The 20863-nt window shown below is 38.5% G+C and overlaps 1 protein-coding gene across 2 annotated transcripts in view; it reads left to right on the forward strand.

Moving 5' to 3' along the window:
- STXBP6 (syntaxin binding protein 6) overlaps window positions 1–20863 on the forward strand; it is a 236486-nt gene that overhangs the window by 72716 nt on the left and 142907 nt on the right. The window contains exon 2 of one of the 2 annotated variants that reach the window (XM_019718447.3): window positions 5642–5831. In XM_019718447.3, coding sequence (XP_019574006.1) covers window positions 5678–5831 — 154 coding nt within the window. In that variant the 5' untranslated portion in view covers window positions 5642–5677. The remainder of the gene's footprint in view (window positions 1–5641; window positions 5832–20863) is intronic. The other variant, XM_074328106.2, reaches the window with a different exon arrangement.

Genomic DNA, 20863 nt, shown 5'->3' on the forward strand with positions numbered 1-20863 from the left:
TAAAACAACATACTATTATAGTTTATAATTAAGAGAAATATATTTATTAAAGCAATTTTCACCAAAAGTATAACACATTAGTATGTATTAAATAATGTTTTCTTCGTCATCACTACTAAGCACCATTAACTGAGGGCGTTTTCTTTTTGACAAGTATCTTCATCCTCTGAACTTAATGCTCCACGAACAAAATGGATTTAAAATTCTAATTAATTTTAAAATTCTGCAGTCAAATCTGATACGACACCCACGCTTGAATGAAAATTTTCAAGTGAGATATCTTTTGCTCTTAACAGCTCTTATTACATTCCGTGTTGTTCAGGGATTTCCCTAATTTTTAATGAGATGGTTTTTGCTCTTAAAAGCTCTTATTATGCTCCATGTTGTTCAGGGATTTCTCTAATTCTCAAACCGTGTCAGAGCGAAACCATGTTATAGAACTGCTTTGTTATACAGGGGTTACCTGTACTTTCCTTTTCATCCCTTGGTTCCTCTTATAGATAGGCTTTTAAATTAAATATCAGGGTGGCTGCCGGAGAACCAGTTAGAGAGTTGTTTAAAATACAGATCCTAAGATTCTGATTTAGTGGCTATGAAGGATGAACCCAGGAGTCTGCATTTTTGAAAAGCTTTTCATGCTGAATTTAGATGTGCTGTCAGGTTTGGGGATTACTCTTATAGATTATTGCCATGAATCTATACTAGTACCCCTTTCACTTTCTGAGTCTTTCCCTTCTAATCACTGATTCCCATTTCTAGAGTGGCATTAAAACATGCACACATTCGTGATTTCACACAGGCTTGTTAATATTGTCAATGAAAGAACAGCCAAACCTATAGAAAAATGTTATGTGTTTATAAGTTTATTTGAGCCAAACTGAAGCCATGCCCAGAGGAAGATCTCAATGGATTGAGAAAATGCTCTGGAGAATGGTAGTTTGGTAATTCTTTTTATACATTTAGAATTAAAACAGGAAACATAAGGAAGGTTACATGAAATCTATTGGTGGTAGATTAGGGAGGTTGGAGAAAGCAAAGGGGGGACAGGAATCTCTGGGATTGGATAAAAGGCAAAATGGAAAGATACATACATACTTCTTTTATATTGATGGATATAGGATAGTTAGCATTTAACATTTACAATAGAGGTGGTATGCAGGCAGCACAATAACAATCAGGAGTTTGGTGCATGTGGTCTTCTGAGGGTGGTTGTGTCTCCTAGGGAGTCTAGAAGACGTTATTCTGGTAGGTCAAGGTATATTATCCTAGATGCACAAGAACAATGGGCAGGGCTTGCTTAAGGCGAAGATAAACCTTTTACTAAAAAGTTATATGCCTGGGGCGTGACTACCCACCATGACAGGTTCAGTTAGGAATTTACGATCAGACCATCCTGTGTTATTACTTTTGGTCACTGAGCTTGTCAGGTCTGCTATGTAGCCCTTTTTTCCTTCACAGTATCATTGTCCCGAACAAAATCTTTTTTACAATTTCCCATAAAAATGAGTCTGGTAATCTCCTACTCCTGAGTTTCCAAAGGATGAAGCCTATGAATTCCTTATCCTGAAACATTTAGTAAGAGCTTTACATATACTAAACCATTTGTCCATGTTTGGAGTGTTTCATACTCATGAATGAAAAAAGTAAGATTTTGGTAGGTAGAATTTCTCTTTTACAAATACTTTCTGATATGGGTGGCTACATTTACTCACTTTATTCAAGTTCAGAGGGTCTTTTATTTTTCATATCACAGTAGGAGAGTTAATAAAAATTTCAATTTTTAACCACTTATTGTTTCAGGCACTAGAAATAAGTGATTTGCATGCATTGTTTCATTTAATGTTTTCAACAGTTCCATGAAGTAAGTGAAGATATCTCCATGTGGCAGTTAGTAAACTAAGGGTCTGGAATTTTAAGAGACTGACCCAGTTACATGTAGGTTTTAAGTTTTGGAGCTGAAATTTGAACCCAAGTTCAATGAAGTTACTGGTTTTATTTTTCCTTTTTTTTTGTTTTTTTTTTGTTTTTTTTTGTTCTTGGCCACTGTATATCAACATAAAAAATGAGTGAATAAAAGGTTATTTTTATTTCTTACCAGTTTTTCAAAAGAAGAGCAGGATTTCCTAAGAATTTGATAAAACATACGCCCCCACCCTTTTTTTTCAGATCGACTTTACATAATAAAATGATAGCTTTCCATTTTTTTTAACCACAGTTTTAGAAAAATGTGAATCTGAGGTGGAAAATCAAAAGCCATGCCATAGTTGGGAAGGTGCTGGTAAGAGAGTGCCTGATGAATTTAGGACAATGACTCTCTTTCTGCATTGCTTATAGAGTGTTTGAGGCCACTCTGCTACCACTGGCTTTCTTTTTCATGTCCCCAAATGGTGACAGGTAAAAGGCCTTGGAGCTAGAAAAGAATTAGTATATGTTTTTCTCTTTTTAAAAAAGGTCCCTGTCAATTATAACACCTGCCTAGGAAAGTCACAGAGTAAATTATGGTGGGGAAATTCTGTTTGCTGGCTTCTAGGAAATCACAGGGTATCAGTTAGTGGTCAGCACATTGAAAAATAGGTCCCCATATAAGGTTGTCATTTTGTCCTCAGCCAGTATGAAGAACTTGGTGGCAGTGATACAGTGTCATGATCAGAGCACACATAGATCTGGGTATAGATTTATAATATGTAGTAGCGATAATAGGTAGATAATAAAAAGCAGCACTTTTTATTCTTTATTCTATTCTTGGTGCAACTGAGAAAGCTTCTATTACAGAATTGAAACTAGGAGACATTTCTTTCTTTTCTTTTGTTAAAATTTTTATTGGGGAATATTGGGGAACGTTGTGTTTTTCCAGGACCCATCAACTCCATGTCAAGTTATTGTTTTCAATCTAGTCGTGGGGGCCGCAGCTCAGCTCCAAGTCAAGTCGTTGTTTTCAGTCTAGTTCTGGGGGGTGCACTTGTCCATGTGGGAATTGAACCGACGACCTTGGTGTTATGAGCACTACACTCTAACCGCTGAGCCCACTGGCCACGCAGGAGACATTTCTTTAACCAGGTGGGCAGCTGTGTTGGTAGCCGTGGTGAATCTGGCACTGGGAAGGATGTTGCCATGGTCTTCCATCATAAATCATCAGGATTTAAGTGAATCCTTTGATGTAGACAGCAGTCAACTCCTGGAGAGCAGGGACGCTGTCTTAACGATTGCTTATATCTCTACTACTGAGCACAGAGGGAGCAACTAGTAGTAGTAGTAGGTGTTTACCACTTGGCTCAATTTTACTTCAGACTAATCTATTTCTTGAGCTGCTGTTACTGTGCACATATAGCTGCACTATTGATCCGTACGCAGGATCTCTGAATACTCCGTATGACCTGCATGACCAACACATAGGTCCTCTCTGCACCTTTAGTTCTGATTTATTAAATGCTTGAACAAATGTCTGTTACCGATTAAGCGTGGATTATGACTAGGATGACACATTGAAAACATTTATTTAAGTTACTGTTAAGCTTTATGGATGATAGGGTTAAAATTCAGATTGACCTTGAATATAATAGATACAAAGGAGCAGAATTAAGACCATCATGGAAGTACAAGTTTTGGAAAACTAAATGTAAAATGGGGACTGTATATGTACGAGGTCAGACAATTAAGTTCACAAACTCATCCTAGAAAAAGTGCTACACACCTCATTGCTGAATATCACTGCAGTCACCTTCGAAGTTCTCCCCTTGGGCAGCTATGCATCAACGTCAGTGCCTAGTCCACCCTTCTAAGCAATTTTGGAACTCTTGCTGGAATGGCCATCAGAGGTGTCATTGTATTACTTTTGATGTCCTGAATGTCATCAAAATGTCTCCTTTTCAACATTTCTTTTATCTTCAGGTAAACAAAGAAGTCATTGAGGGCCAGATCAGGTGAGTAGGGAGGGTGTTCCAATACAGTTATTTGTTTATTGGCTAAAAACTCCCATATAGACAGTGTCATGTGAGCTGGTGCGTTGTCATGGTTCAAGAGCCCTGAATTGTTGGTAAAAAGTTCATGTCACCTAACTTTTTCACGCAGCCGTTTCAGCACTTCTAAACAGTAAACTTGGTTAACTGTCCGATTGGTAGAAATTCATAATGAATAATCGCTCAGATATCAAAAAAGATTAGCAACATCATTGCAACAAGTTTGCAAACTTAACTGTCAGACCTTGTATAAGCTTTGGGGAGGGGAGAAGGGGAACTCATTGTGAGCCAGCAACATACTGCTTTCTTTTCTTAATTACTGGGCACACACTGCCAGTTAACCACAGGAGCATAACATGTGGGAACTTCTGGGTAACATTTCCAAAACACTTAGCATTAGTCAAACACTTTTTTAGAATTCTGTGTCCAGTTTGGCTGAAGGAAAATGTGGACAATTTATCAAAGGTCCAGATCATGGCAACTAGATGCAGAAGAGCATTGGAAAATAGGACCCATTGAAAGATGTTAATAAATAAGAATTACTTAGCCTGATCCAAAGCAGCTGAAGAGTGATTAAATTAATGGTCTTCTGTTGCATGTCTAATTATTATGTAGAAGATAATATAATTATTTCCACTATTAATACAATTAGGGAAATAGATTTACATTAGAGTTAAAGGAGATTGTTTGCAGGAGCATAAAGAACTTCTTGACTTTAAGAATTGTTGGACAGTGGAAAGTCTTCTCAACTGGAAATATGAAATCATGTTCCTTACAGGATAAGAATGGGGATGGGTACTGCATGCCAATTAGACTTACGAGACCTGACAATTAAGTTTGCAAACTTGTTGCAACAATGTTGCTAATCTATTTTTATATCAGAGGGATTATTCATTAAGAATTTGTACCAACTGAACAAGCAGTTAACCAAGTTTACTATTTGAAAATGTTGAAAAGGCTGCATGAAAAAGATGACCTGAACTTTTCACCAACAATTCATGGCTCTTGCATCACGACAGTGCACCAGCTCACACGGCACTGTCTGTGAGGGAGTTTTTAGCCAGTAAACAAATAACTGTATTGGAACACCCTCCCTACTCACCTGCTCTGGCCCCCAGTGACTTCTTTCTTTACCCAAAAATAAAGGAAATATTGAAAGGAAGACATTTTGATGACATTCAGGACATCAAAGGTAATACAATAACGACTCTGATGGCCATTCCAGAAAAAGAGCTCCAAAATTGCTTTGAAGGGTGGACTAGGTGCTGGTGTCAGTGCATAGCTTCCCAAGGGGAGTAGTTTGAAGGTGACCGTAGTGATATTCAGGAATGAGGTATGTAGCACTTTTTCTAGGATGAGTTTGTGAACTTTATTGTCTGATCTCATAGGTGCAGTTGGGGTACAGATTGACAGACTTTCTAGATCCCATTTCATGCTGCTCATCTCACATTGTGAAAGACATTTTCAGTGAGTAAATCAGTATTTACTTTTTGCTCGTATTTTTTCATAGTTATTACAAATGTCAAGACCTTGCTTTTAGTGATTCTGTAATGCATTTCAAGCAAGTGAGAGGTTAAACCACAAATTGAAAATAACTTTCAGCTGCAAATCAACTTGAGGTTCATTCTTACATGGATCCTTACAATACTGTCCATTCTAACATGCCTTTTCTTTTTCTTCTTTAGAAAACTCACCGTTTGCCCCTACTCGCTTACCCTACAATGAGTGCCAAATCTGCCATCAGCAAAGAAATTTTTGCACCTCTTGATGAAAGGATGTTGGGAGCTGTCCAAGTCAAGAGGAGAACAAAGAAAAAGATTCCCTTCTTGGCAACTGGAGGTCAAGGTGAATACTTAACTTACATCTGCCTGTCAGGTAATGAAAACCAGATATTAATATTATTATTACAACTTCTATTTTAAAGTAGTGCATTCTAAGGTATCCAGGAGGATTATATACCTGGGTTTTACATATGTCTGCGCTTCTACTGCTCTTTTCTGTGTTTCTCCATCCTTGCTCATGGCATCTCTACTTTTGAGGTTGCCTTATATGGGAAAGGTAATGAAGTTCAATTTTAATGTAGTTTCTGATTCATTAAGAGCGTCCATAAAGGGTTTAGCAGATGTAGTTGTGTGTCCCTACTCCTAGTGGGCTGTCCTCCGAGGTTTTTGTTTTAGAACAATTCCTGATATTTGGGTAATTGTCCTTACTATTAGCCTGAGTTCCACTTAATTTATTTTTCTTAACAGTTGCCAATAATCAGTAATAGTTTGTCTCAAGATAAATATCGACACAATATGGAATGTGAGGCAGTAGACTAAACTCAGAGATCACTGCTTTGCCTGACAGCTGTTCCTTGTCAGGAAGAGGCATCTGTGTCTATTACACTTAGAATTTTGTTGGATTATTTTTTCTCCTTCTGTGTGTGATTGTAGGAGATTTGTGTGATTTACTGTGGATTCATACCAAGTTTTTGAGATAAAGCTTGGATAAGTTTTCCATGGCGTTATGGGTGATGCTGCTCTGAACACCTGGGGCATTTGTGATATTTCTGGTATTTCTTGTAACAGCAATGGAAGAATTAAGCGTGCCTTAATTCATGTGTTCTTTATTTCTTTCAATTGTGGCTTGGGAGTAAGACTTTAATTTTGGACCCATTTTTAGCTTAAAAAAATTAAGCCTCTGGTCATTTAAGTTTATCAGAATTCATTTCAGGGTAGAGATAGCTTTTTTTCCAGAAAGAACATATAAAGGTAATAATAAGACTGTATCAATATAAAATGAAATGAGAACGTAGCCCTTTGGGAAGAATGAATGCCTTTTCAATGGTTAGAAAAAAACTTTTATTTAAATGAGTGTGAGAGAATTGACCTTGACATTTTGGTCTGTCTTAATCCCAATTAAAAATTAAGTTAATAAAACGTGGTTATTGTTAGAGGACATTTGCATCCCTTTAGTGTGCTTGTCAGTGCCTGGCATATATACTAGAGGCTTAATTTGTATCTAACGACTAAGTGAAAGAAAGAAGTAACCTTTCCTAATACCTTCATTAGTATTTGGTTAATGAGATTCAGGTCTTAAAACTATTTTCATACTCTTAAATTTAGATTCTAGAGTTTTTTGCTTGTACCAATAATGACTAGAAATGCATTACAATAAATTTCATGTTGTGTTTGGGCTGAGCTGAACATGGGCTGACCATGGACATGGACACATAGTGATTCTAATTTTACTTACTCTGTGCTCTCAGTGTTTCATTGAGATTTCTGGAAGACAGTAGTTGAAGAAGAGGTTGATGGTCTAGAATCCCCTGGATATTTGCCTACTACCGTGTGTACTTATAACTGAAAAAGTGGGCGGTTTTGTGTGCACTTGAGGCATATGCTATTGTCAGCCTATTTCTACTCATGAAGTCTTCAAGAGTGATATGAAGACTGTAACTGCCTCATCTCAGTGAAATAGGATAAGCATTTGCCCTGCTGTAGGAGGTGATGATGTGGGGCTTAATGGATAACTGCATTTCCTTTACAAATTACTGAGACCTTCAGGTTTAAAGTCTGCTACTATGAGAATTGCTCTTTTGTCTCATTCTAGTGGAGGAAAATCTTTTGTTCTGAAAGTCTTCATCCTTTCCATAGATTTGAATTTTGAGTGAACAGATTGATAAAATAGATCTGACTAAATGTCAGATGGGCTTAAATAGCAGATGAGTTCATGGAAATTGGGACAGGAGGAAGCCAGGGCACTTTGACGGCAAATTTTTTTGCAGTTTGATTTTTCTTATAATTGAGAAAGAAGCAGCCACCTTTGTTTTCTAACTTATGTGAAGCTTAGAGGCATATCCGTCCCATCTCTGACAAGGTAATGTTTTAATTAACAAATAATTCATTAATTACTCAAACATTTATTAAGTACTTTTTAATATGCTGATCATTCTAGGTCCTAGGGGTTCAGTTATGAGAAAAACTCATGAAGTTTACCTTGTTTGGTGGGGAAGGAGGAGTAGACATTAATAAGTTACTCACTTAAAAAAAAAACAAAAAAACATAACCATGACCTGTGCAAAGTTAGCAAGGAAAAACAGAGTGCTACGAAAGTATGTGTGAGGAGAATTTGGCCTGGTTGGGAGAACCCAGAGCTGCTTCACTGGTTCTGAAAAGGAGGGGCAGTTGGTTCAGAGAGCATTCCAGGCAGAGGGAATGGCAGCCTCATTAAAAGACTCAGCTGGATTTTGGGTTTCTCCTTTTCTCCTGTTCAGCCTCAGGATGACCTCTTTGTAGCTCAACTCACATAGGAGGCTGTGAAGTGAAAGCAGGGCCTGGGGAATGACAGCCTCCGTCCTGCTGTGTGAGCCACCTACGCTTTCTGGGGGGCCAAGCCTTTCAACTCCTGTGGTTTGGCTGATGAAAACCAGCTATCTGTTTGGAACAGGCAAAATTTGTCCAATTTAGGACAGTGTTTGCAAATAATATTTAACCACTTTTTAAATAGCAGAAAGTTCAGTTTGTTTTGTTTTTAAAAGGAAACATATCATAGCTTTAAAAGTTTGCTAACATATGCATGTAAACCTACCCAGGTTTTTATATATCCATTGTCTTTTATTAATGTTTCTTTGTATGAATATTTTCCCCCGGTATCTATCAGAATTTATAATCTGAGAGGTAAAGGCCTCTGATTATAAGACTTATTATTTTCAGAGTGGGTTCTATGTTCTCTGCAGGAATTCAAAAAGGTGCTGGAGTGGAGGAAATAAAATGATCTTTCTTGGTATGTTTAGCTGTAATTGTGAACAGAGAGAAAATCTCCAGTTCATTCATGAAGCCTTGGCATAGAATTTGAGTATTTCTCATTAGACTTCCTGAGTGGCTTCTTACGTGATGTGAAATGCTTATGTACTGACATGCTTCTGTTGATTATCATTCTTTTTTTTTTTTTTAATTAAAATTTGTTGGGGTGACAGTGATTAGTAAAATTACACAGATTCCCGGTGTACAATTCTGTAATACATCATCTATCTATTGATTAGCATTCTTAAAACACTGGTTCCCACTTTTTCTTCTTGGCAACGGCTACAATTAAAAACTGACAATATCAAGTGTGGACAAGCATACGGAGCAATTTAAGCTCTCATATTTTGTTGATGTGAAAGTAAGAATGATGTAACTGCTTTGGTAAACAATGGAGCATTTTTTAATAAAGTCAAATGTGCCCTTATATGACTCAGCAACTTTGTTCCTAGGCATTTACCTAAGAGAAATAAAAGCATATGTCCACATAAAGACGTGTACACAGACGTTCATAACAGTCTTATTTATAATAACCCAAAATCAGAATTCAAATGTCTGTTTACATGTGAATGAATAAACAAATGATTTTATATCTGTGCAGTGCAATACTATCCTAAGAAACAAACCACCAGTCCATGCAGCAACACGGATGAATCTTAAAAGCCTTATGCTGATGAAAAGGGAAAAAAACAAAAAAAACAGAAAAGACTACATGCTATGTGACTCTGTTATATGAAATTTTTGAATGGACGAAACTTAAGCTATAATAACAGAATGCCCTTTGGTGTTTACCAGGGGATGGGGTTGGGGACTGAACTGCAAAGGGGCATGAGGGATTGTTGCAATGGTGTAAGTGTTCTTTATGTTGAGTGTGGTGATGGTTACTTAGGTGTATACATTTCTCACAACTCAGCTCATCCAACTGCATATTTGAAACTTTTATTATATGTAAATATATCTCAGTAAAATTGAGGTTTTTATTAATGTCTTCACAGAGACACTAGTGGGTTGGTCGTGAGAATTTATTAACCTTCTTATCTTGGTCTGCCTTGTAAGGTGGCCAGAAACTAGCCCTTTCCTTTATAAGTATGAGAAGTTATCGTAGATGGCCTTTGTGAACGCTCAGACAGAAGTAGCTGTGTCATGTCAACCTGTGCTTAAATCATTATCCCTATTGCAGGAGCATGAAGAAACTTTAATTTTTGTGATTAATACATTCTTTTATATATTTTGTTGAAACAGAAAATCTTAATCTTCTCAAAATGATTTTGAGTTTGTACAGAGCAAAATATTCTTATTAAAAAAGTTTTAAATGTTCTATGAAGAAATAATTTCTATAAATGGATCCCTGTGGAAGGTAATGGTGTGAATTAGAAGTATAGAAACTGGCGATACTGTTCTTTGTCTCAGTGATTGTCAATCCTAGGTGTTCCTTAAAATAACCTCTTGAGTTTTTCAAAATACAGATGACCTGGTTCCCCCTAGGTCCCATTAATGCAACGCTGGGGTAGCGGGGAAACTTACCTGTATTTTGAAAGTGTTAATACTGAAGCGAAGGTTGAGAAGTTTCCTTATCTTGGGAGTTATCCTGTGGGTTATCTCATTGGGATACTTGATACAATAATATATTTTGGTACTCAATTCTGTCAAAAGAATACTTCTTAGTCTCTTTCTTTTTAACTGATCATGTCAAACCTCTGAATTTTTCTGGGCTTCAATTTATTCAGTTGACAAGTTCAAAGTTTCCTTTGGGCCCTGAGGTTCTAGGATTCTGAACCTCGTTGGAAGTTTTACACCAAATTTCATTCTTATTCCATACATGTCATGTAGGGAGAAATTCAAGTTATTAATAATACAAATGCACACTTAAAACATTTATAATGGTTCGGGAATATTCTTTATTATGTTATTGGAATTAGGGTAACCAAAGTTAATTGTCAGCGATCTGGCATAAGAAAGAAATTATTTTTATCCACTTTCTAATTCAGACTGGATCTCATCTCAAGGTTTATAAATATTAGAAGAGAGACAAGCAAAGAATACAAGACAGATGAAATTTAACCTTCATAGAAATGGTTTATTCAGGAGTAGTGAGTTGAATTTCCAAGAGTTTTTATCCAGGAAAAATGAAGATACCCACACTGAACTCAGAGGTATAAAAAAAAATTAACAATGAAAAAAGAAATACAAAACAACTACAATAATATATATTTACTTTTCTTTATTATAGAAGTAGTAAATATTGCTGAAAATATGAATCTTTCAGAAAGTTATGTAGAAGAAAATAGAAATCATTCATCTTGTGTATGTTATATTATTTGTTTTAATTCCAGTTAATTCTCACAGCATCCCTGTCAATTGGGTGGCATGTTCTTCATTTTCCCGATGAGGGGACCAGTGTTCATCACAGAGGTCATTGACATCCCAGAGTCACCATTGTGGAAGTGACAGACTCGGAAATTCACCCAGTCCTCGTGACCCCAACGGCCATGCACGTATTGCCATAGCACCTCATTTCTTCCGATTTAGGTCAGGAAGGCAGTGTGCTGTAGAGAGAACCGCGCTCTAAGGAGCAGATTCTTCCTACCTTTCCAAAGTTGAAAGACATTGAACAGTTTTGACCTGCACTGTGTCTTCCTAGCTCATTCATGAGGTTATTAGTTAATAGACTCTCCTACATTTGGAATACAGTGTATATCAGGGTGAGCCCTTTATCTCTTACTATAGAGGTTTGTTATGTAAATTCAGCCATAAAACTTGAAGTAGCTCTAGAACACAATGCGATATAAAGCAAAGTTATTTCCAGGGCCTTGATTATAGGATCCTTTCCACATTCGTTTTTTACTCGATAAAAATGCAATATCCTCTATTATACTCTGTATTGAGAATTTGGCTCTTTTATGATATGTGCATAGACACATTTGACTAAAACATTTGTAATGACAATACTCCTTGGTTACAGGAATGTAAACGTAGAGAGAGAGTTTCTTCTGAAATGTTTTCTGGCCCACTAGATTTTGCCACCAGGTGTCATTTATAAATGACCTTCAGTGTGGCACTGCCATGCATCTATCACATACTTCAGTGCTCAATATGGTAGGGTGGCACCAGCCCACCTTTGAATTAGTAATATAGCAGTGATGGTGTTTATTGAGTTTCTATATTGGGCATGGTTCTATGCCCTTTACATATATTAACTCACTTAATTCCTACAACAACGTTATGAGGTAGGTAATAGTACTGTCCTTGTTCTGTAGATGAGGACACTGAGCACACAGAGGTAAATTAGCTTGACCGAGATCATCGACTTGTGAGTCGACAGGGGTGTGAACCCAGGTATTATAGTTTGAATCTACACCTATTCCTTTAGGCACTACCTCTCTCTCTCTCTCTCTCTCTCTCTCTCTCTCTCTCTCTCTCTCTCTCTCTCTCTCTCTCTCTCTCTCTCTCTCTCTCTCTCTCTGTATGTGGGAGAGGACTTCCCAAACCAAACATCTTTTCTTGCCTTCCCTTACACAACTTGAGTGATAATCAGGTCTCCGGATTACTCTGCTTTTCTACACGTTTAGCCGTTGGTGACTTTCGGCTGGGTGGTAGCAATCTTCTACACGGATAACTGGACCGTTAAGAAAGCTGCATATTAGAATGTTGTGTCAGTGATATATTTGAATTGTAGAGGTAAATCCTCTGGGAAATTCTGAGAGGCTCCTGACAGGGACACTGCTATGTATGAACTTGTTTTGTTCATTGTGTAATAGAAAAAAGTGTATGCCTTACATTTTTTTAAAGAGTTTCCTTGGTGGTTGTAGCTCTCTTCCTGTGAAAACTGGCAGTGGTACTATTTGTCTTTTCTGAAGCCTTGTGAATAGGAGAGTCCAAAACTGGACTACTAAGTACTTACCAGGTGTTATTTAATCCTCACAACAGCCTTGTGATGTGGCTCCTGTTGTTGTTATTTCTACTTTACAGATGAAATAGCCAAGGCTTAAAGCGGTAAGTGCACTGCCCAGGGTCAGGCGGCTAGATGGTGACAGAGCTGAGACGCCCATCTGGCTTCATCTCACTCCCAAAGATGCACACTTTTTAATTTTATTTCCAGGAACAGGGCTCGGTCCCAGAAAAAAACTCCCCTCTTCCTTAAAAACAATGTGACAACATTCTTTGAGCAAAGCATTTTAATGTCTGAGGATTTAGAGGATGTGCTGTCAACCACTTGAGCTTTTCTAGTGGTTTCGTACACCAACAGAGTTTTCTTTTTCCAGGCTCTCGTGTGTGCGTTCCAATACTAAACCCAGATGGAAGCATGGGAAAACTCATAACAGAGGCTGGTGCCAAAACATTTCATTTAAAAAGGAAACTCCATCTGTGCGCTCTCCCACCACACAGCCCACTGTGAAGAACAGGAATTGCATAGCTGACTCACTTATGTTGGTTTTGATGAGTTTTAACTGATGGCAAAGACAGAGCAAGTGGTGGTTAGGGAGATTGCAAATGAAGACAGCTCTCATTCTGGAACATGGCTGGTAAGGCACTGTGTACCTGGCAGACAGCCTCAACAGCCGCTGACCAAGAAGGGAGGGTTTTAATCCATAACAATGAATTCTTTGCTGCTGGTGCTGATTTTCTGAGTTGCCACATATAGAAATGAGTGCCCTTTGCTGCTGTGTTTCGAGCTGAACATCATTGGCATTTCATTTGTCAGTATGTTGTAATCAGAGGCACTTGAGGATGCCACGAGTCCCTCTTGCTCCCTGTATTCTCCCAGCCAAGCTCTACAGAACACAGGCTTAGGCATGAGATTGACTTAGGGTAGACTACTGGCTGTACTCATTCTGTCACGTCTTTGAGCCTCAGTTTTCTCGTCTATAAAATGGAAATAATGTCTATATCCCAAGGGTATTTTGAAGATTAACTGAAGTGTGTGTTTGCATGTGTGTAAGACCTACCTAGAAGGTCCTCAGTTTTATGAGCAACATCATTATCTTGTCATTAAATGGGACATTCACTGGTTGTTGTCATACAAAGACAATTCATCTGCAGTTTCAAAAAATATATTAATGTATGTCTATGGAAGGCTTTGTCTTGGGGGTTTCCTATTTCCACTTCCATACTTTTTTTTCTCTTTCCCTCTCAAAGTTTCGTTTCTCCTCTCCTCTGTGTCCCACCCCTGCCAGGGATCGCAAGGTCATTCTAACTCTGGATTTCTAAACCAAGCTTTCTTAATTCTCTCTGTTGCAAAATTATTCCCCCCACCCCAAACTAGGCGGCATCAGACTGCTGTTCTATTTCTGAGAGTTTGAAGACTTCCACTGTCATCCAGTGAGTATTTGTGCATTGCTGGGCATGTGGTACATTGCTGGGTATATTGGATGCTGAAGTCCTTGTTTTTTTCAGGCCTCTTTATCCAACTTTTTGGGGAGTTAGAACTGGCTCAGTCAATCGAGCTCCTGTCCATGAAATCAGAGATGTTATTTTCCTGCACCTATCTTCACTGGATCAAAAGAAAAATTGAAACAAAATAAAACAAAACATTCTCAGGGGTCAATCAAGTCCACTGTTAAGCAAATAGCAGAAGTGGGAGAGGCTGGTACAAACGCCTGTGGACCCAGCTTTTCAGCCCAGATCAGGTTCTTGTTTGCCCAGGTCTTTCCTGTTACTTTCATTTAAAGAGAAAGAGTGATTATGAGGGTATTTCCAGGCCAGCTCCGGTTATGCTAAACCATATGTGGAATTTTCCAGAAGAAACTATACATAACCACAAGGTCAGTGAGGTTCCCAGTTTGTCCGGTCCCATGAAGAATAGGTGACCAGTTAGTTACTGTGCTCTGAACTTGATCACATTTCTCCTCTGGCCTCTCATGTCATCTCCTCATAGCACTTAGCATTGCTAGGTTGTATTTGTCAGTTTGCTTTCTGTTTACCTCCCCAGTCTGCCTGCCCATAGAGGGTAGAGATGAGTGGTAGACACCTCTCCATCCCCACGGATGAAGCGCCTGGGGGTGTCAGGCAGATCCTACTCTGCTCAGACTGCAGCTGGGGCTCACTTTCTGGTTTGGAGCTCCGGGCCGTGAGCTCACACATTCCCTCTGGGTTATACCAGCTGAAGCTTGGTTTGGCTTTTTTTTTTCTGTTATTCACACTAAATTGCTGCTGGGTGGTCTTTTAATTCCCTTGAGACGCATCAGGTTACAGAGCAGGTGTTTTTATTTTACCTAACAGCCCAGTTACCAAGAAGAAAATGCAGATTTCTCTGATTTATTCAGATTTTTGGAATCACCCAAAATGAACAAGCTCTAAATCAGGGGTGTCGAATCTTTTTTCAACGTTTTTTACCAAAGGCCATATGCGGTAAAATACACAAACAGCCAGGCCACTCACTCAAGGTGAGGTACGTATTGCCTCACCTGGTTTATTTAAGTAAACTGAGTATATTTTTGGAATTTGCTGCGGGCCAATTAACAATGGATTGTGGACCGCAGTTGGTCCGCGCCGCAGTTTGGACACCCCTACTCTAAATGCTTCCATTGTAACCTACAGTGGGAAGCTGTTATCTCAAATTTTTGAAGTACCTGAGTGTTTCTCCTGAAGAAAGAGTTCATATTGTGGAGGAATAAATGATCGTTTAGTGGACACTGAATATATCAGAACTTTCCCTGAGTGCTCTTTTCTCCCAATAATCGTTTGTCAGTTCTACATTTCCTTAAAAGGAGCTTTCAAGGGAAACATGGAAACTCTATTTTTATTAAAAATCTCTCTGAGGATATTCTGACTGTCCCCCCACCCCCACCCCCCAACACACACACACAAATCCTTTTAACACAAATTGGTTTTTTTCCACCACATTTGAATCCTCTGCGGCTGAGGTTGTGAACCTCATGCCCACCTGCATTTTGATGTTTTTATCAGTTAAACAAATTATGCTGCTCTGAGAAGCCTCCAGGGGCTTGGCAAGTAGATTCGAGGTGGCAAGAATAGACCTGGCCTTGATTCCTTGAGATCTATGTTTCCATTTTCATAAAAAGGAAGCAATAGAATTGAGAGCTGCCCTTTTTGATTTTCCAGCTAATATGAGTAAACAGCAGTTATGTAAGTTTTTCTCTGGTTAGAATCCTTTCCATTTCGTGGATAGGTAAGTGTCAATTGTGTTGTGGGGCCCATGAATTGTTAACTATATTTCTCCCTATAAATATATATGTGTTCTTTATCAAAAACAAAGAAAGTACCACAAAAACCTGGGGAAAGTCACATAAAAATTATGACTTTGGCTTTTTAGGTTTTATGTTTTATAACCTCCTGTTTATAATATCCTAGGTATAGTTTTGTTCTTTTTTAAATTTTACATGGTAACAAGAAGTTTATTGTTATACACTCTTATAATAGATATTTTTAATGGCTTCTTGACTACCATAGAGTAATTAACCATCTGTTGTTGGATATTTTGTTTTTTCAATTTTCACAGTGAGAAATAAGGAATTTTGTCTTGCTGTAAAAAAATTATATGTATGTGTATGTATATATATATATATATATATATATATATATATACATACACATACACGTATACATATAATACACACATACACAGACACACCCATCTTACAGATGGGAAATTGAGGAGCACACAGACAACCTGTTAGAGGAAAGATCCACACTAACTGCAACCTCAGTCCTATGTGCACTGCTCAGGGCTCTGCCATAGACAAAAATGGGCTTCTTTGAAAACCCATATCTGCCAGAACTCCTTAAAGGTAAAATATCCTATTTCACTTTGTTTGTTCAACAAATACCATCCCCATGATATTTAACATTGTTTTAGATCAAGTTCTTTTCGAGGTATATATGATACTTGCTCTCTTTAGGGTGAGGGCATTATTTGATTTCCATGTGCATTTACAGGTGAACCTAAGTGTGGTGGTGCTGGTGGTGGTGGTGGTGGTGGTGGTGCGTGTGCCTGTGCGTGTGTGTGTGTGTGTGTGTGTGTGTGTCTGCAGAGAAAGAGAGGAAGAAGGTATGTGTCTTACCTGGAGTCAGCCCTAATGCTCCTTAAAGGAGGCAGCTCTGTACTTCATCGTTTTTGTCTGGTTCACTTACGAATTCATTAGATACCTTCTCTTGTATTGTTGTTAGATGTGGGATGGGGGAAGCAGTAAATGTCAACCAAACATGCATGCTTTTTTTTCCTTAGATCAGTGCATGTAATTAATGATTCACATCTGACATTATATGAGATCCAACATTGGACCTGCAGGGCAAATAGGGTGGGGGAAATTAACTTCTTAGGCATTTTCTTTTACAACTCTAGATTCATTATACCTAAAAGAACCCTAGTCTTTCTCAAATCAAATACTAATGTTTACATGAAAAAAATGAGGCCCAGAGGGGTTGGGTGGTTTGCGTGACATCACAGAACCACTAGAGTCGGGCAAAAGAAAGAAAAAAAACATGCTCAGCTCTTCTTGCCAGTTCTTCTTACCTTGAGAGCATCTCTGGTCGAACTGCGGTTAGGTGAGAAAGGGGTGGGATTAGTGGCTAAGCTGAATTAGAGGCTGTATCTCCATGCCATTCCTTTCACATCAATGTGCAGGAGCAGTTTGTACCACTTCTGGGAAGAGTCTGTCAGCTGCCAATCAAGGAAATGGCTGGGGCTTGGGTATTGTGAGAAACTGGGCTGTAATTGTGTTCAGCTGTAAGGGCCAAGTGTACGAGCTTATCCCATTTCTCTGTCACTTCCTCCTCGGCTTGGGGACCCACAAAGTGGAGAGCACTCAGTGTTAGTGTTTTGGAAGGGGAAGGCCAAAATGCTATTGTTTCTAAAGGTGGTATACTGCCTGATGCATTGGGTTAAAAGAAAACATTAGAATTTCTATTTAAAATAGAATTGTTTTCTAATTTATGTATTTCATGTGTTCTTTATAATCACCATGGTATTTTAGAGCAGTAGTCTAAGTATGTAATTTATACATATGCATATATTGGCAGTTAATATTCATAAATTTTTTATTGAGGGGATACGTAGTTCAAAAATGGTTGGAGAGTCCCAGCTAGAGTTTGGGGGCTTGGAAGCCTTTGTTACAGTAATAGTAACTTCTGGCCTGTGGGCTGTAATCTACCATTATAAAATGTCTCACCTTTAGAGGTGGTTGCCCAAAGTAATGAGCATATAACTGCCATCTGGAATCAGCCTCAGCCCCTACTCCCCACCCCCTAGCTGACCCCCAGTGATCCCATGCCTTCCTGGAAGATGGAGAGCTAGCTGCAGTGCGAGCTAAATGTCCTAACACAGGCGAGAGGCCTGTCACAGTCCTTAGCACTTGGAAGTTGGAAATGATGGCTCTCCTCTTGGAACCTGAAATCTGGCTGAGACAGTTGTTTGTTTCAGGTCGAATATTAGGTTTGATTTGGACTGGATGTAAATATCTGTGACTTTGCTTTTAGTACCCTAGCATCAGGTCAGGCCTGGTTTATTCAGTTCTGAAGCTTCTTGGCCTTTTGTACTGTTTAAAAAAGGGAAACCTACATTTCCTTTTTGGACCTGACGTTTACTGATTCATCCAGGAGAGCCTCATTCTTTGCTGATATAGCAAAGTCCTCGGTTCCCGTCTGAGCAATTCTGTTTGAGCTAGTGAATTTCCTTTTTTGTACATAATTTTTTTTTTCTTCATCTGTCAGTTGTTACAATTCAAATGTAAGAGTTGGATAGACCATTTACTTACAGCACAGCTATGGCAGGCTTCTTTGGGAAAGAAGTGTTTCAAACTTAAATTCAAATACTCGGTCTCCAAAGGACATTCAAGTGTGTCACATCTTACATAAAGATACACATACATCACAATACACCATGGAATTTGGAGCTATTAAACGTATCACTTTTGTTTTCAGAAATAACATAGCTCTGAGGTTGGATTTGGTTTTCTGTGAGTATGTATATCAGAGGTTGCCTTCACCTTCCGTTCCCCCCTCTCTGCTGCTCTTCATTTCAGGTGTCCTGTTCGACTATTAGATACTAATAGCCTCTGCCTTCCTAAGCCAGTCTTTGCAACACATCAAGGTTGGCCACTGTTCCCTCACTCTGAAATCACTCTTTCTCCTTCTTCACCAATACTATTAAAAATTCCTCCAGAGTGATTGATCTGAGATGTTAGGAAAAAATAATTTAGTTTACAAAATCCTTTAAAGGCTGAAATGTAATTTGAATATCTTTCTCTGAGGGCGTCTGTATTTGCAAAAAAGACAAACCCTCTAAAGCTAGATGGTGGTAGAAGTAGTAATACTGAGAGAATTTATTGAGTAACTATTATCACGCATTTTATAACTTCTCAGATAATTGCATCTGGAATTGATATACATACTGTGATAGACATCTGAGTTTCCTGTTTTAATCATTATTCCATCGTGCTGATTTCCTTATTTATCTGTTGAAAGCATTCATTTGTTCAGTGTTGATACTCAAGAACTCTTGCTTGGAACCCTTTAGTCTGGTGACAGTTTTTACCTTGAATTTTAGAGGACAGCCTGTTAGATGCACCTAGATTTCATTTAATTTGGCTGCTGTTGGTTTTTGCGTTTTAACAGAGTCTTACAGGAAAAATGTAACTTGACACTAAGGACCCTTTCATTATTCATTTTCATAAATTCACTTACTCACCAGGGGCACTTAGGATTATATATGCCTCCTTCAACTTCAAAAAGGTGCGTTTGTGGTGTTTATTTTTAATCACTGTTAGCCAGCCCTCCAGATAAAATTCCCTGCCTTTAAGACTGATATGATAGGAATCTTGTTGCCAAGGATTTTCTACATAATACTTCAAACTCACTTCCTTCCAAAATCCAATTTTATTTTGAGCTACAGTACTTCTCTCTGAATGTTGAGGTCAGAGGAAGAAAAGAATCTTCTTTTCCATAAAATGAGCTCTTTCAGTCTGAACTGGAAATACCATGCAGGTCACAAGCAATGGGAGCGTTTTGCAGGAATGAGTTTAAATTTCCCTGTGCCTCGTTTAATTGTTGCCTAGGGGTAAGCATAGGATGGTGGTACTTAAAGTCATTTGAGAATACAGTGCTTGGCATTATACAGTGTGGTTAGTATCATAAATACTTTGGTTTGTGCAATATTAAAAGTGAGCTTTGGATGGCAATGATTTGCTTAGATTAATGGGTGGGACTAATTTTAGCCTAACCACATTGAGTCCAATTAGAATTTTCAAGTTTTGATTTTGTGAAAGATGCTCTGTAGAGCATCATTTTCCTAAGTTTCTAACGGGCCTTCAAAAGGTAAGCGTTGTCTGTGTATCCTGACAAGTCAGGTATATATACCGTACTGGTGAGAAGTTGCAGAAGCCCTTCTGGTATGAGGCTTCCTTTTGTCAGATGTAGAGTAATGAGTGGGGAAAACCTATCTCCCAGAAATGGCTAATCCAGTGATAGTTCTGTGTGTGTAATCTGTGTCCCTTCCATTTCCAGGATCAAAGTGATCACAAGTAACTCTGCCAAAGGACAAAGGCGTGGGAGACAGAAAAAAATGAATTTGAATCTTGGTTCTCCTGAGTAGTCGTGTACCCTGGAGAGAATCACTTGGCCTCTCCGAGCCAGTTGCCACTTATGAAAAATGGTGATTAAAAATAGCTATCTTGAAGGACTATTGTGAGGACTTAAAAATTGTATGAGAAGATATGCAAAAACCACCTTGCTTGGTCCCCGAACGTAATAAATTCTTACTAAATGGTAGTTTCTTCATTATCCTCAGCTTATATTTGAAAGCATTCTTCTATTGGTGACAAGGAGTAAGAGTCATCAGTCACCTGTCAGAGACTGTGCTAGAAAAGGCAGGGAAGCCGCTGGCGACTCTGCGTATTCCTCTAACAGGAATCGAAATTTTGTGGAGGGGCCAAAGAGGGTTTCTAGTCCAAGAAGCTTGACACACATTAGAGGCCTGATCAAGTTTTGTCACTGCTGTACGGGCTTGTCTGAAATTATTCACTCTGAAGATGGAACCTATTCGTCTCTTCGGAAGAGCAAATGAGTGACAAGCCAATGGAGTTTCAGTGTAAAGCGAGGAGGCGGGATACGTCTTGATGTCATTTCATGTTTGAAAAGGTTTGGTGCAGTGAGGTGAAAGGGCAC

The sequence above is a fragment of the Rhinolophus sinicus genome, chromosome 3, assembly GCF_057876585.1.
Source record: "Rhinolophus sinicus isolate RSI-liver-muscle chromosome 3, RSI-T2T, whole genome shotgun sequence".
Classification (NCBI taxonomy): domain Eukaryota; kingdom Metazoa; phylum Chordata; class Mammalia; order Chiroptera; family Rhinolophidae; genus Rhinolophus; species Rhinolophus sinicus.